The 15,934-nt window shown below is 42.0% G+C and overlaps 1 protein-coding gene across 5 annotated transcripts in view; it reads left to right on the top strand.

Annotated features, from left to right (window-relative positions):
• The window catches only part of LOC137344390 (homeodomain-interacting protein kinase 1-like), a 92,219-nt gene extending 82,880 nt beyond the window's left edge, over positions 1-9,339 (top strand). For all 5 annotated transcript variants that reach the window (XM_068007302.1, XM_068007301.1, XM_068007300.1 and 2 more), the window contains 2 exons: positions 1,956-2,068; positions 3,294-9,339. In XM_068007302.1, coding sequence (XP_067863403.1) covers positions 1,956-2,068; positions 3,294-3,779 — 599 coding nt within the window. In that variant the 3' untranslated portion in view covers positions 3,780-9,339. The remainder of the gene's footprint in view (positions 1-1,955; positions 2,069-3,293) is intronic.
• Positions 9,340-15,934: the final 6,595 nt, after the last annotated feature.

Below are 15,934 nucleotides of genomic sequence, written 5' to 3'. Positions count from 1 at the left end.
AGGATCACGACATCCCTCCCTCAGTGGAAAAGGACCCCAGGATGGCAATGAACTGGGAAACCCAACGTACAGAAAATGAACTGAAATCACACCCTGCTGGCAGGGCTTCAGAATTCGGCACAATCCCAGGTGAGGGTGAAAAATGAAGGAACATTGCAGGAGATACAGCCAATCCTGGGATATTTGGCTCATCCAGTTTACTGTACGTTCAAAGACCATTTTGAAAATAAGGACACCTGGAAAAAAGGGGGCACCTAATGCAAGTCCCTTAGGTATCCCGAATTTACAGGTTTCACTGTATTAGGACAGGTGACCGAAAGCTTAGTCAAAGGTAGGTTTTAAGGAATGTCTCAAAGGATGAGGCAGAGAGGTTTAGGAAGGGAATTCAAGAGCTTAGGGCCTAGACAGCTGAAGGTACAGCCGCCAATAATGGAGCGATGAAAATCGGGGATGTGCAGGAGGCCAGAATTGGAGGAGCGCAGAAATCTTGGAGGGTTGTAGGGCTGGAGAGGAGGTTATGGAGATAGGGAGGGGCGAGGCCATGGAGGGATTTGAAAACAAGAATGAGAATTTTAAAACCGAGGTGTTGCCGGACCGGGAGCCAACACTGGTGATCGGTGAACAGGACATAGGATATGAGTTAGCATATGGGCAGCAGAGTTTTGGATGAGCTCAAGTTTTCGGAGGGTACAAGTTGGGAGGTTGGCCAGGAGAGCATTGGAATAGTCCTGTCTGGAGATAAAGAAGGCATGGATGAGGGTTTCAGCAGCAGATGAGCTGAGGCAGGGGCAGAGACGGGTGATGTTATGGAAGTGGAAGTTGGCGGCCTTGGTGACTGAGAGGCTGTGGGGTCAGAAGCTCATCTCAGAGTCAAATAGGACACCAAGGTTGCAAATGGTCTGGTTCAGCCTCAGACAGTGGCCAAGGAGAGGGATGGATCGGTGGCTAGGGAACTGAGTTTGTGGTGGGGACTGAAGACAATGGTTTCGGACTTCCCAATATTTAGTTGGAGGACATTTCTGCTCATCCAATACAGGATGTCGGACAAGCAGCGTGACAAATCAGAGGCAGTGGAGGGGTCGAGAGAGGTGGTGGTGAGATAGAGCTGGGTGTCGTCAGTGTACATGTGGATCTGGGATTGTGTTTTCAGATGATGTCACCGAGGGGCAGCATATAGATGAGAAATAGGAGGGGCCAAGGATAGATCCTTGGGGGACTCCAGAGATAACTGTACGGGAGCAGGAAGTGAAGCCATTGCAGGTGATTCTCTGGCTACAACTGGATGGATAGGAATGGAACCAGGCACGGGCAGTCCCACCCAGCTGGACAACGGAGGAGAAGCGTTGGAGGAGGATGGTGTGGTCAACCATGTCAAAGGCTGCAGACAGGTCAAGAAGGATGAGGAGGGATAGTTTACCACGGTCACAGTCACATAGGATGTCATTTATGTCTTTGATAAGGGCAGTTTCATTGCTGAGGCAGAGGCGGAAAAATGATTGGAGGGGTTCAAACGTGGAGTTGCGGGAAAGATGGGCACAGATTTGGGAGGTAACAACATGTTCAAGGATTTTGGAGAGGAAAGGGAGGTTGGAGATGGGGTGGTAGTTTGCAAGGACTGGGGGGTCAGGCGTGGGTTTTTTGAGGAGGGGGGTGAAGATGGCAGATTTGAAGAGGAGAGGGACAGTACCTGAGGAGAGGGAACTGTTAACAATATTAGCTAACATGGGGGCCAAGAAGGGAAGTTGGGCGGTCAACAGTTTGGTGGAAATAGGGTCAATGGAGCTGGGCGTGGGTCTCGTGGTCAAGATGGAACTATTCTAGTTATAAACTTGCCCCCCCACCCCCCCCCCCTTTTCTCTCCTGTGCTGACATGAAGTTTTGCTACTAATTGAAGCATGGGATATGTTTTCAGTACTGATTTGTGTACTCACTTCTGTATTTCCTGTGCCCATTAGGCTTTTTTTCGAATGTTTATAAGGCTAAAACAGGCATGCCTATGAGTGGGCAGATTTCGAGCTCAACCACACCAACCCTGTACCGTCAACGACAGCCTCTGAACCTCAGTCAGGTATGCAAAATTTTCAATTTCCTAATAGCAATATTAAACTGGATAGAAAATGTCAAAATAAATCATTTTATTTGGGGGGAGAAGCAGTTTTTTTTTCAAAAAGATGGCTGGCAGAGACATTTTCTGCCATTTTTTTGCCACAAGTTCCCTTTTTAAAACAAAATGCAATAAGAAACATTTCCACCACGATCACTTGCTTGAATTTGAAATAAAACGTTAAAGTCCAGTGAGGGTAACTTATTTCTATTCTCAGGACGTGAGCGACACTGGCAAGGCCACGTTTATTGTCCATTCCTAGTTGCCCTGAGAAAGTGATGCTGGACCTTCCTCCAACGATTGTTTTTACAGCTAAGTGGGCATTAAGAGTCAACCATTTAATATCGGACTGGGAGTCATGTGTAGGCTGGAAAGGATTGGGGTGGCAGGCTCTCCCCTCCCTGAATCAATCAGTTAGCTATCGTATCCATTTTTTTCTAGTTCCAGCCCACAAATGACTAGATTTCAGTGGGATTTCAGCTCATGACATCTTGGTTACTAGTCCAGTACCATAACCACTACACTACCATGTAATTGTACTCTCAATTTTAAAAGAAGCTGAAAAATGCAGTGGTATTTTACCTTCTCTCCAGTTACATTAGTTATTATAAAATGAGCCCAATCCCCAATGCTTTCAGTCCATTTTTGCTACATTAGACGATAGTAGAGCCTTATTACTGGCTGACTACAAATACTCAACTGACTACAAATGCCCAATATTTCAGACAGACTCTTCAGCCAGAAATAATCTGGCATAATGATGCTTCAGATACTAGAAAATCCACTGATTGAAACCTTTTTTCTTTAAATCCCCAGCCTGTAATTTTCCACCCATTAAAATGCATGGCTGCAAAACTGTAGGCTGGGGAGTGAAGAAACAGAAAATCCTGGCCACTACCTCACTGAAGTTATGAAGCCTGTGTAAAAGAAAATGTCAGAACTTCTCAGCACTTCAGTACTAAATGATCTGTGTTACTCATTTTTCAGGTTAATTAGTTGTTGACACTACCCACTGGAATTTTTTTTTAAAAAATCATGTTACTGTATTCTAGTGACACCTAGAAGGTCTACTTTTACATTGGCTGAAGTTCAGAAGGCCACTTTAGATAATAGAGGTATAACATGATTAGAAAGGAAGAATGCAGCTTTAAAATAGTTAGTCAATTACTATTACTTTTTTTCTTTTTAGGCCCAACAATCTGTGTCTCAAGAGCGGAGTGTGAATCCTGCTCCCCGCAGGCAACAGGCGTATGTGGCACCCACCCTCGCTCAGGCTCCCTACTCTTTCCAGCATAACAGTCCAACACATCCGGGTGTTCACCCCCACCTGACAGTGTCAGCTCCTACGCACCTTCCAGGACAACCCCACATGTATACCTACACACCAGCTGCTGCTGCCTTGGCAACCTCCAGTTCCATGGCCCATCTTCTGAACCAACAAAGCTCCTCCAGACATGCCATGCAACAGGCCACGTACACAGCACATCCAACCAGTCTCCTCCAACAGGTGCCAGTCAGCATGGGCCCTAGCCTTCTACCATCTGCCAGCATTGCTCCTAGCCAGTACCAGCACCCGTTCGCCACCCAGTCATACATTAATGCTTCCAGGGCTCCTACTCTTTATGCTGGCTATCCACTCAGTCCCACTAAAATAAATCAGTATTCTTATCTGTAGCTCTCTTATTTGCAAATGTGCTGTGCTACTGTACAAGATCCAGACTAATCAAGTTTTGTATGAAGGAGGAGTGCGCTTCGTTCCATTAGACAGGAACTCTCCTGTGGTGTCATGTTTTGCTTCTGAACTGGGTCACATGTCTGCAGAGCATCCAGCAGTGAGGAGACTTGGTTTTTAACCCTTTTTTTCTAAAAGGGTATTGAAAATAGACCACATTTTAAATATATTTTACAATGATTTGGGAATAATTTTCAGAACCAACAGAATTGCTGTTTGTTTTAAACGTACTGTTGCTTTACTTTTGCCAGCTCTTTGCCTGAACACACTGATGAATCTGCTACTTGAAATGGGTTTATGCTGCTGAAAGTGTTAATACTATTGCTTAGGAATTTCAAAGAATGCATTTTTTCTAGGCCTATTACATAATAAAATAGTGAGTAATGGATGTCCTGGTTGGTTTGGTTGGCACGTTGAAGCCTGACCTAATCCTGACTCTGCATTATCCATTAATGGACATCTTCAAGCATATCACTGTTTTAAGATGTTTTGGAGCATTTGTGAGAGGGCTCCAAAATTTTAAAAAAAATGTAATTTTTTTTCAATGGTGTATAAAATAGTTTGAAATGTCACATTTTTAGAATATTGTCAGCAACATTAATTTTGTATTAATCTGTATTTCTTAAAGTATTGGTTTCTGAGCAGTACAATGTGCAATTAAGTGTGAAAACGGGAATTGAAAACATCGACCTGCTCTTGTAAGAAATGATTCGTTTGAACATTTCAGTCAGCTTTGATATGCTGATGGAGCTGCCGTCCATACAGGATTAGTGAGCTTTATTCAAAGCTGCAGGCTTAAGAGCCGTTTAATCACTGTTTCAGTGAACCTATTTTTAACCAGTTGCTTCTGTAAACTTCACTTGCCTGTATCCACATCATGGTTGATCAAGAGCTGTTGTGCTCTCAATGATTTATTTTGGATATACAGCTCACTTAAGTGAATTCAGGAAACTTGCCTTGAAGTTGGAAGGGTGTAGGATTAAAAAAAAGGTCACTGCTGAATTATGAAAAATTGAGTAAATTATTCAAAGTCACTCATGCTTTAATTCTGCAGAGAACGGGTGTGTATTTTCATTGTACAGCACATACTGTGCCATTACTCTGAACGTAGGCATTGCAGTTGTGTATTCTGGCACCTACATCACTGCTGGAACCCTTATGTGCTGTAGCTGCCATTTGAGCATCAGCAGTGCTGATTTCAATAACTGAAAATAACTATATGCATGCATACATCCTAAGTTTGTGTTAAACCACACTCAACATTGTGTTCCAGAGCCATTTTGGCCCCTCCCCTGTTCCCTTAGCGTGTCACCCAGGATTGAAGGTGTGTAACTCATCAGCTCACTGTTTAAAGACCTTCAATCACTAGTGCCTGTGGCATTGAGTTGTTAGGTCGGTAATGCTTGTGGAAGATAGTGATATTACAGCTATAATATCCTATGTATGTAAAAGTCTAGTTAGATTAATTCTAGCAACTAATACAGCTTTAGTATCAGAGCTGCAGAAGCAAGACGTGTGACTCTCAGAGCTTCCAACGGAATTAGCCACAACAGTCTTTGATGGAATATGTAAATTATGATACTTGAATTCTGTATTTTTAGTAACTCAAGTTTTAGTTCCTTGATCACCCAGAGGGATGTTTTTTTACGTACCTGTCATTTTAAGAGAAATTAAGTTGGAACATGTTGGAATGTACATGCAATGTCTTTAGATACATTTTGGAACTTTATTAAATGTTGTAGCACTGATGAAAAAGTAATTGTGTTTGAAAAGAAGTGGTTGCAGAACAGGCATCATCTGTGTGTTCTGAATGGGAGTAATTCTTTGACTCAGTTTTTGCACAGGTGTGAATGTTGTGGGGGTTTATTTGATGAGTTCTTTCCCCTAGTTAGTGCCTTAACAGATTTTTACATAGTACGTTGAATTAATACTTTTACACTGTGCTTTAGAAAATCCCAACTTGTTACAGTTAGATCATTGGACTTGTGTGTGCATGGAAGGCCTCTCGGGAGTACAAAACTAAGTGATGGGAGAGTAGCACAGGAAAGGGTATTGTGCTGTTGAAACTGATTTTAAATCATTTAAGTTGGTCTTTTTAAAAAAAAAAATCAGTTGAGTATTTTAATTGAAGTTCCTTTTAGTTTAAAAAGGGAGATGGAATTTGAAACAGTATTCTTGTTTCTCTTGTTTTTAATTTTTCTTTTCATTTAAAAAGTTGGCACATATAACCATGCTCCTTTTAATGCAGCAAGCTACTTAGAATGTGAAAATGCATGTATCCATGTACTGTCTTCTGAACTTCAGTTCTTTTTGATTTTTACCTTTTTATTATTAAGTTACAATGGTATGGCTGAGCATGTCGTACTTGTGTGAGGATAGTGCAGTATTTTGGTTTGTTTAATGAGTTTTCGGACAAAGAAAATTATGTGCAATTAGCTTTAGGTAGTTGTGGTTCTTCTAGATGTGTAATTTTTTAAACTTTATTTTTCAATAGTTTATGGATGCTAACATTCCTTGTGGCAGTAGGATGCTGTTCTGAGTAAACCCTTTGAGGCGACTGCCTAGATTTGGCTTCATGCAGGCAAACTGTAAAGCACATGTTCATCACACCAAAGAAAAGCCTATTTATTCTGCCTCATTTACAGGGCATGGAATAAGTGGTATTGCTTAACAGATATGCAAGTATTTGCTAATCATTTTTTTAACTTTTAAAAAAAAAAAATCCTGCTGTTCATTCCAACAAGCTAAAAATTCTTGTTTGCAAATAGCTGCTCAGTGCTGCACTCCGCATTTGAAAGGAAAGTACTACGCACACTATTTCCCCTATCTGCTGTTGAACGTGTTTATGAAAGCCATTTGTTTTTTTTCTTTCTTACTCTCTTATTTCATGCCCTGGCTTCATAAGGTTGCAAGGAGTTGATGCGTGCTTGGCGATCTCCCAGAGAAATGGCTTTCAGAAAAATGCCTATATCAAATACCTCTGGTGTTGCAAAACCTATCTTGTTTCAAGGTTTAATGGGAGATGGTGTTTTGTGGGTGTTTCTGTAGGAAAGGCTTTAGTCCTATGTATACATTTGGAGAGCACAGATCTAAACTAGAATTTATCAGGAGCAGTACCAGCTTTATAAAATGATAAACTGGTAGAACTGTGAGGGTTTACAGAAATACACTAGCCTGCTGGTTCAGATGTTTTTTTTAAAAAATTAAATTTCTAACATGAGACAAACATTCCACCAATGCTCTGTACCAGGTTACTATTTCTACAGCATTTTTTTTTAAAGAGTGCTCCACCTTCTGGACCTTTCAGATATCTAAAACATTGAGACGTGTGCTTTCTAGTTGTCACAAACCGGGTTTGTATAAAGCAAACCAAGGTATGAGGACAGAATAATTAGTTAAAAAGGGATATCGCTCTCAGAGCTGAGCACATCTTCAGCAGAGGTGGAGAGCACTCCACAGGCCAAGAAAATCTGAATTTGACTTCACAGAAAGCCACTAAAACATCACGATGCACAGCAAAATTTTAGCACATTGAGTAGGTTAATGTGGTTCACTTAGACTTGTGGGGGGTCGGGGGAAGTGGTGCTCAAAAATACTTTGCAGAGGCTAATTTTTACTGCTTGCTCATGGCGGATTCATTTTGACAAATCTCTCAAACCTACTGCCCCTCCCCCCAGGTTGGTGCTGCATCTGGAATCCAGAGAAAATATTTTGACATATTGTGACTATTGGATTTCTGCTGAGCCAAATGTTCACTTTTACCTCTACTAAGACTGTGCAAAGTGCTGACATGATGTGGCGTTTCATAGTCCTGCTGTATCGTATCTGTATTTTATTGGTGCAGTGAAGTGCATTTTTGATAATTCTTGGCTTTGTAAAATGGGACAGTTTTTTTTAAACTAACATTCATACACGTATGGTTCAAAAAACGAGCCTTGAAAACAATGACAAACATACAAATGGTAGTGACTACCGCCAAGCACTGTGTGATCTTTGCTGTCAATTACTGTTCCATGTCCTGTCATTGAGAAATGCACTTGCTGCAGGTTGAGATGCACATTGTCTTTTTATCCTGTCCACAAACTAGGTTGCTCCAGTTCCATGGAGTGCCCCCAATTAGCAGCACAGGCAAATACGAACGAAAGGTGGAGTTTCTACTGTTGCTCATTATTAACAAGTGCAGTCATTGGAGACTCTCGCCACGTTAGATTTCTGCCCAGTTCTAGATGCTTGTGGCCGTACCTGCTATGAGGATATCCTTGATGATAAATTTCTGTGGGATTTTCTTGGAAGGAGTAAAATGCAAAATTTTGGAAGTTTAATTTTATTTATGAAAACATTAGCCCAAGGAATAACACTGGTTTTGACCATAAATGCAGGTCAAACAGACCTGTAGGTAAACCTGCCGGTGTTCTCGCACCTTTACGTACTACTTTGTAACAAATTTTTTGTCAATGTTTTGTAAGGAAACCATCTGTATCCTGTGTAAGTCATTAAGTATCTAAAATGTACATTTAAAGAGATAGAGGCCCACACTGGTTGTATTTAAAATGATTGACATGGGATCTAAGCAACACCTAATGAACCTTGTCACAGCCACCTTTGAATATAATAGCAGCTTGCTTGCTTTTTTTTTGATGGGGAGGATGGAGGGATTGGAATTTAGACTGAGACTAATCATGAATAACTTCAAGCTAATTATGCAGCCAATCGTTGATTTTTATTTTTGAAAATCGTTATAACAACTTTGATTTAAGCTCGACTAAGCATTTCTAGGGATTGGAGGTTGCTGCACTGATTCAAACAAAATTTTCCAGGATTTTATTTTTTAACATAACCTGTGTAGGGCTGCAAAAGCACTGTCTCTTTAAAATCTATATAAACAGTATATATTTATAGGGTTGACTTATATATGGTTACATATGGGTGTGTCATTATTTACTGTTGGCTGGAGCATGTTCTCATTATTTTGCTGTATGTGTCTGCATTTACTAATGCTAATCATATGTGGGTGAACTTTAGTGTTTTTTTAATAGTATGATTGTAGCGAATGCAACAATTGTTAGTAGCATACTTGGCTTGTATCATTGATATTGCTATAATAGGTTATTTGACTGGTTTGTATAATGTTATTTGCTACTCTAGTTCTTGTATGAACTGCGGTTTCTTACTTTTTGATATAGCTATGTGATTATCACATGTAATGTGTAGGCAGCTCATAGAAATTATTGATTTTTCTATGGTAGTCTGGCAGTTAAACTGTAGAGGTTATTGTAAAATAATAAATTTAACAAAAGATAAAGAGATTATAGTTATTTAAAAAAAAGTTCATAATACTAACTTTAAACTGGGAAAAGGGGTCCATTGTGATGAAACTGTTTTATCTTGTAATTCACTGTTATATTGTCTTTGGTTTCCAAAGTAGCTTGTCTTCTGATTGAAGTATTTTCTACATATGTTAAAAATGCATTGAGTTACCAATAAAATGGGCTACATTTGTGTATTTTGTGCCTGCGTCATTTTATCTAAATTCATAGATTCCGTCTGTTGTTCTATAAACAGTGAGTAGCACTCTCTCTGAGTCAGAATGTCATGGGCTCAAGTCCCACTCCAGGGACTTGAGCACAAAATCTAGGCTGACACTCCAGTGCAGTACTGATGGAGGTGCCATCTTTTGGATGAGACATTAAACTGAGGCCCTGTCTGCCGTCCCAGGTGTTCTGGCCAATATTTATCCCTTAACCAACACCTCAAAAAACATATTATCTGGTCATTATCACATTGCTGTTTGTGGGAACTTGCTGTGCGCAAATTGGCTGCTGCATTTCCTACATTACAACAGTGACTACACTTCAAAAGTATTTCATTGGCTGTGAAGCACTTTGGGATGTCTTGGGGATGTAAAAGGTGCTATATAAATGCAATTTTTCTTTTATAAAGGCTTGCAGTTTGTAATCCAGGCTTTTCCATTTTTTTAGTGCATGTAATTTTGTAACTATTGCCTTTTGTGGGATCTGAAGTTCAGATTCCAGATAAAATGATCCAGAGAAAGAAGCTTTGTAAAATGTAAAATTTGACAAAGGAGTAAATTGCTCTCAACTTCAGTTTCCCCCCTCACTCCCCCGGGGCATACTAACTCGTGCTGGGTACAGCTTCACAGGTGGTGGCTTTCCTCTCTCTACCTTTTGGTTCTTCATCAATGAGCCTAGAGTGTGGTTACCAATAGGCTGTTTGAACATGGAGGGGAAGAGGGTACTGTATCACATCTGAGACTGATGCTGTCCTCACCTGATGTCTAAATGCACGCTTTCCAGAAGGAGTCAATAGAGATCCAAAGTGGTATCGCTGGCTGACTTCCCTCACCCAGGAATACAGCCAATTGTAACACTCCATCACTGTGACTGAGATCAGCTAATTCAGTGCAGAGCACAGATTAAACCTGGCACCTTCCTGTATTGCCCAGTTCCACACTAAGCAGATACATAAACATAGTCTAGATGCAAATTTATCTTTGCTTCAAAGGAATCTTCCTGCTCATTTTCTAATTTCTACCTCAAGGTGGTATTTTAACCCGTCAGAAACTACTTTTTGCTGTAAATTACAACCAGTAGCTACCAGGTTACACCTGAGCATCGATGTAGCACTATAGGTGCTGGTAGATGTTTTCTTGCTAAGATTATGGCCGTATAGTTCACTCACAGACTCCCATTAAAATATGAAGTGGTGTAAGAAAAACAAACTACAAAAGCCTGTAGGGAGAACGGTGAGGGGAACCCACTGGGAAGAATAAGGAACCTTCAATTTAAAAAAAAAAGTCAGAAAGGTAAAGAAGAAACTAGAAATGAGTCCAGTTGTAGAAGCAAGCATAACTGTTATAGTGAGATATATCAAAGAAGAATTGAGATTAAATAGGGTCAAAAATAACTGAGAATAGTCAACATTGTAAAAGAGAAGCAAAATACTGCAGATGCTGGAAATCTGAAATAATAACAAAATGCTAGAAATATTCAGCAAGTCAGGCAGCATCTGTGGGGAAAGAAACAGTTAACATTTCAGGTCGAAGACCTTTCGTCAGAACTGTTAACTATTTTCAGAACTGGAAGATGTTAACATTGTTAACAGTTTTTAAGCAAGTACAGAGCCAGGGAGGGAGGGGAGGAAAGAACAAAAGGGAAGTGATAGGGTGAAGGACAGGAGTGATTAAATGACAAAAGGGATGATGGTGCAAGGCAAGGAGGGTGGTAATGGGACAAGTTAAGAAACAAAAGATGGGTCTAGAGGAACTGGTAAATGGCAACATCAGAACCATTACCAGCACAAAAAAAATGGGAGCAGTAGTAATGATCTAAAGTTACTAAAATCAATGTAGAGTCCGGAAGGTTGTAAAGTGCCTAAATGAAAGATGAGATGCTGTTCCTTGAGCTTCTTTGGAACAGTGTAAGAGGCTGAGAACAGAGGGGTCAGAGTGGGAGGGAGAAATAAAATGGCAAGCGACTGGAAGCTCAGGGTCACACTTGTGGACTGAACGGAAGTGTTGAGCAAAGCGATCACCCAATCTGTGTTTGGTCTCCCCAATGTAGAGCAGACTGTATCGTGAGCAGCGAATTGAAAGAAGTACAAATAAACTGCTGTTTCACCTGGAAGGAGTGTGTGGGGCCCTGGATCGTGAGAAGGGAGGAGGTGAAAGGGCAGGTGTTGCATATCCTGCGCTCGCATGGGAAGGTGCCGTAGGGAGGAAAGCGGGTGTTGAGGGTTTTGGAAGAGTGGACCAGAGTGTCGTGGAGGGAACGGCCTCTGCGGGATGCTGGGAGGGGAGGGGAAGATGTGTTTGGAGGTGGCGGAGGTTGGTGGGTTGGAAGGTGAGGATGAGGGGGACCCGATCTTGATTCTGGGAGGGAGGGGAAGGGGTGAGGGCAGAGGTGCAGGAAATGGGACGGACACAGTTGAGGGCCCTGTCAACTACAGTGAGGGGAATCCTCGGTTGAGGAAAAAGGAAGATATGTTGGAAGCACTGCTTTGGAAGGTGGCATCGTCGGAACAGATGCAACAGAGATGGAGAAACTGGGAGAATGGAAAGAGTCCTTACAGGAAGCGGGGTGGAAGTGTAATCAAGGTAGCCTTGGGAGACAGTAGGCTTATAATAGATATTGGTTGACAGCATATTCCCAGAAACGGAGATAGAGAAGTTGAGGAAGGGAAGAGTCGGAGACGGACCACATGAAGGTGAGGGAAGGGTGGAAATTGGAAGTAAAGTTGATGAAATTTTCCAGTTTGGGGCGAGAGCAGGAAGCTGCACCGATACAGTCATCAATATACCTGAAAAAGAGGTGAGGGAAGGGACCTGAGTAGGACTGGAATAAAGAATGTTCCACGTATCCCACAAAAAGGCAGGCACAGCTAGGACCCATACGGGTTCCCATAGTGACACCTTTTATTTGGAGGAAGTGAGTGAAGTCAAAGAAGAAGTTGTTCAACATAAGAACAAGTTCAGCCAGGTGGAGGAGGGCGGTGCTAGATGGGGACTGGTTGGGCCTCCGTTCAAGGAAGAAGCAGAATGCCTGCAGGCCGTCCGATAGGGGATGGAGATGTAGAGGGATTGGATGTCCATAGCAATAGGGACGCAGTTAGTGCTGGGAAACTGGAACCTTCAAAGTAGCGGAGGGCGTCGGAAGAGACTGGACAAGGGGAGAAGAAATAGAGCCTAGATCGGAAGAAATAAGATCTGTGGGGCAAGACCAGGCTGAAACGATTGGTTTACCAGCGCAGTCCTGCTTGGTAGATCTTGGGAGGGAGGCAGAAGCGGACAGTGCGGGGTTGGAGACAATGGTGTGGGGGGGGAAGATATCCAGGGGAGATGAGGCCAGTGGCAGTCTGGGAAACTATGGCTTGATGTTTGGCGATGGGGTCATGGTCCAGGGGATGGGAGGCGGAGGTGTCGGAGAGTTGGCGTTCAGCCTGCACAAGGTAGAGGTCTGTTTGCCAAAGAACAAAAGCGCAGCCCTTGTCAGCAGGTTTAATGTCAATGTCAGGGTTGGACCTGAGAGAATGGAGTGCTGCAAGTTGAGAGGGAGGTAGGTTAGAGTGAGTGAGGGGAGTAGAGAAATTGAAACGGCCGATGTCATGCCGGTAATTCCCAATGAATAGATTAAGAAAAGGTAAGAGGCTAGGGGGAGGGGTCCAGGTGGAACGAGAGTTCTGAAGAGGGGAGAAAGGGTCCGCTGTGTTGGTGGGGAGGACTCCTGGCCAAAGAAGTGGGTGCGGAGGCAAAGGCGATGGAAGAAGAGCTCAGCCTTGTGTCGAGCTCGAAATTGAGGTGGGGGTGTAAGGGGGTGAAACTGAGGCCTTTGCTGAGGACTGATCGTGCGGGGTCAGAAGAGGGGAAGGTCAGAGGGGATAGTGAAAACACGACAAAGGGTGACATTGGAGGGAGGGGTGGAGTCAGAGGAAAGTGATGGGGATGAAGGATCAGGAGGGGCATTGGTATCTAAGAGTTGTTCAAGCTTGCGGTCCTTGACACCTGAAAGGAAGAGAAAAACGTTTTTTGTTAAAGCACCAGATGAGGCGAAGGATGAAATGGAACTGAAAACCAGGACAGCTCTGAAGTAGAGTGAGTTGGTGGTGCTGGAGAGCGAGGACGAGAGTGTGCGTGTGGCTGTGCGTTTGGCGGCACAGGGCGTTGAGCGTGGTTGTCAGGAAGCGGCGGGAGCAGTGGTAACGCTGAATCTCATGGAGATATCTGTAATCACGGGTGGATCCGAAACACAAATTTAAGTTGGAATCCACGTGGACTAAGTCGGAGCCAGAGACAGATACTGAGAGAAGAGATGTGGCTGTGAAAGTGAGTTTTAGTGGATACCTGATCAAACACAAAACGGGAAACAGAAAGCAATGAAGGTGAATAAGTTAAAAGAGACAAACAGAAATCCCGTCGGAGAGAAGCACAGAACTTCTTCAAGGTGGGGCATTCCTGGAGGAAAAATGGCCGTGAATTAAACACTAAATCGAAAGCAAAATACGGCGGATGCTGGAAATCTGAAATAAAAACAGAAAATGCTGGAGAAGCTCAGCAAGTGAGGCAGCATCTGGAGAAAGAAACAGAATTAACGTTTCAGGTTGAAGACCTTGCATCAGAACTGGAAGATGTTAAAGAGTTAACAGTTTTTAAGCAAATACAGAGCCATGGAGGGGAGGGGAGGAAAGAACAAAAGGGAAGATCTGTGATAGGGTAGAGGGCAAAAGTGATTAAATGACAAAAGTGATGATGGTGCAAGGCAAGGAGGGTGGTAATGGAACAAATTAATAAATAAGAGATGGGTTTAGAGGAGCTGTAAATGGCAGCAGCAGAACCATTACCAGCAGCTGCAGTACCACAAAAAAAATCCCACATTGTAAAAAGATTACTTTCAAAGTATTCACCAGAAGCGACACTAGTAGCACACCACCCACTATAGGAGGCTCTACAATGTTGATATCACTTGCATCGAGGCCCCAAATGGCCTCAAAACCAATAAATCCCCAGGGTTGACTGTTGTACAGCTAATGGTGTGAAGTGAGACAAAGGATGGAATCTAAAGGTGCTGAGAGGTCGTTATGAGGGAATGTGGGGAAAAAAGAGGTCTCAATGAATTGGAATCAAGCCGATATACTACCTGTAAAGTGCCACTACAAACCCATGATTCTTGCATTGATAAATGGCAAAATAATGGAACTGATCATTTAGAACAAATTTGTGAGAATTGCCTATATAACTGTTCTGGTGTATGGTTTTGAAGGTTAGCAAAATGTTAGCAACAAGTTAATCTTTCAGTATTTCATGCTTTTAGTATTTTCCTGAATCCAATTAGAGCAGCAGCTTGACTGGAAAGAGCGCAGGAGTTTATAAACAAAAACTGACCTTGTCGCATAGACCATATTAACTGCATTACAGCAAAAGCAAAGGTCTTTTTTTAAGCACCAGCAGAATGAATATATCAAACTATAAGCCTCAATGTTCACATTAGCAACTCTGGTGACTGGAAAAAGATATCTTGAGAAAAACAGCCACTGAATGATTAGATTTCTAATCATTAACTTGCAGTTTCTGTTTTTCTTGGGTGCAGTACTAAGTCCTGTTAGATTGGTGTGATCTATTAATATAAACACAAAGATCAGCTACAATTCTATGAAGGATTACTACTTCATTTGCCAATATGAAGGAGCAAGAGTTTTTACAGGGGTGAATTTTTGCACTTAAGCACATGGAATATTTTTCCACTTTTTCTTTTTGCTCAATGTATGCTCCCAAATCAGATGTACCCTGCCTTCTGCACTGCCTCGACAGTGATCCTTAAGATTAATCTCTTTTTAAAAAAAATTCCTACAGCGCTGGTGGGCATTGATCAACATATTCTGCAACAAATATCTTTGGGCCATTGGTGAGACTTATCGGGTGCTGAACTGTGGACACATTTGTACTGTGAGCCCATTTCATTACTTAAACCTAAACTCACTTCATTTAGGATCCTCACAGCCATTTGAGAAATTTTAATCCTAATCTTAGCCATTCACAGCTGGGTCCCAGAAGTGAAATACCAATGTTTCTTGATAGTGTTTTTACACATCACCCTATGCCTGTGGTATTTAAAGCATTGGGATGAGAAAGGATCGTTCAATTTATTAAGCCTGTTCATTCCACAGATCATATCCAATCTACTTTACTGTTCCCATTTAATGTGAGGAAAGATTCTGCATTGTTTCTCACCGTCTGCTAAAAATAAATTGGGAAAAACCCCAGAATTTCTCTATGACTTTACAACCTACATGTTTTACTTAATTGATTTATTTTTCCCTTCTATAATACGGTTCAATGGTCACAGCAGCCAGGCATCAAGCTCTACACACCATCTGATAATTTCCATCTATTTATCCTTCTTGCCTTTAATTCTTGTTTCTAATGAGCTCCCGTCCATCTCTCTTATTGAAGGTGTTAATTGATTCTGTACCCCATTTATTTTACAGTGTGTCTTTTTTCAGCAATATTACATTACAAACGTGGGCAATGCAGCTGCTACCAGAACAGCAACTGCGGAAACACATGTACAGTTGGTCCTCGGTTTCTA

Source organism: Heptranchias perlo, chromosome 27 (assembly GCF_035084215.1).
Source record: "Heptranchias perlo isolate sHepPer1 chromosome 27, sHepPer1.hap1, whole genome shotgun sequence".
Classification (NCBI taxonomy): Eukaryota; Metazoa; Chordata; class Chondrichthyes; order Hexanchiformes; family Hexanchidae; genus Heptranchias; species Heptranchias perlo.
The sequence above is the reverse complement of the archived record's forward strand: the minus strand, read 5'-3'. Positions and strand labels throughout refer to the sequence as shown.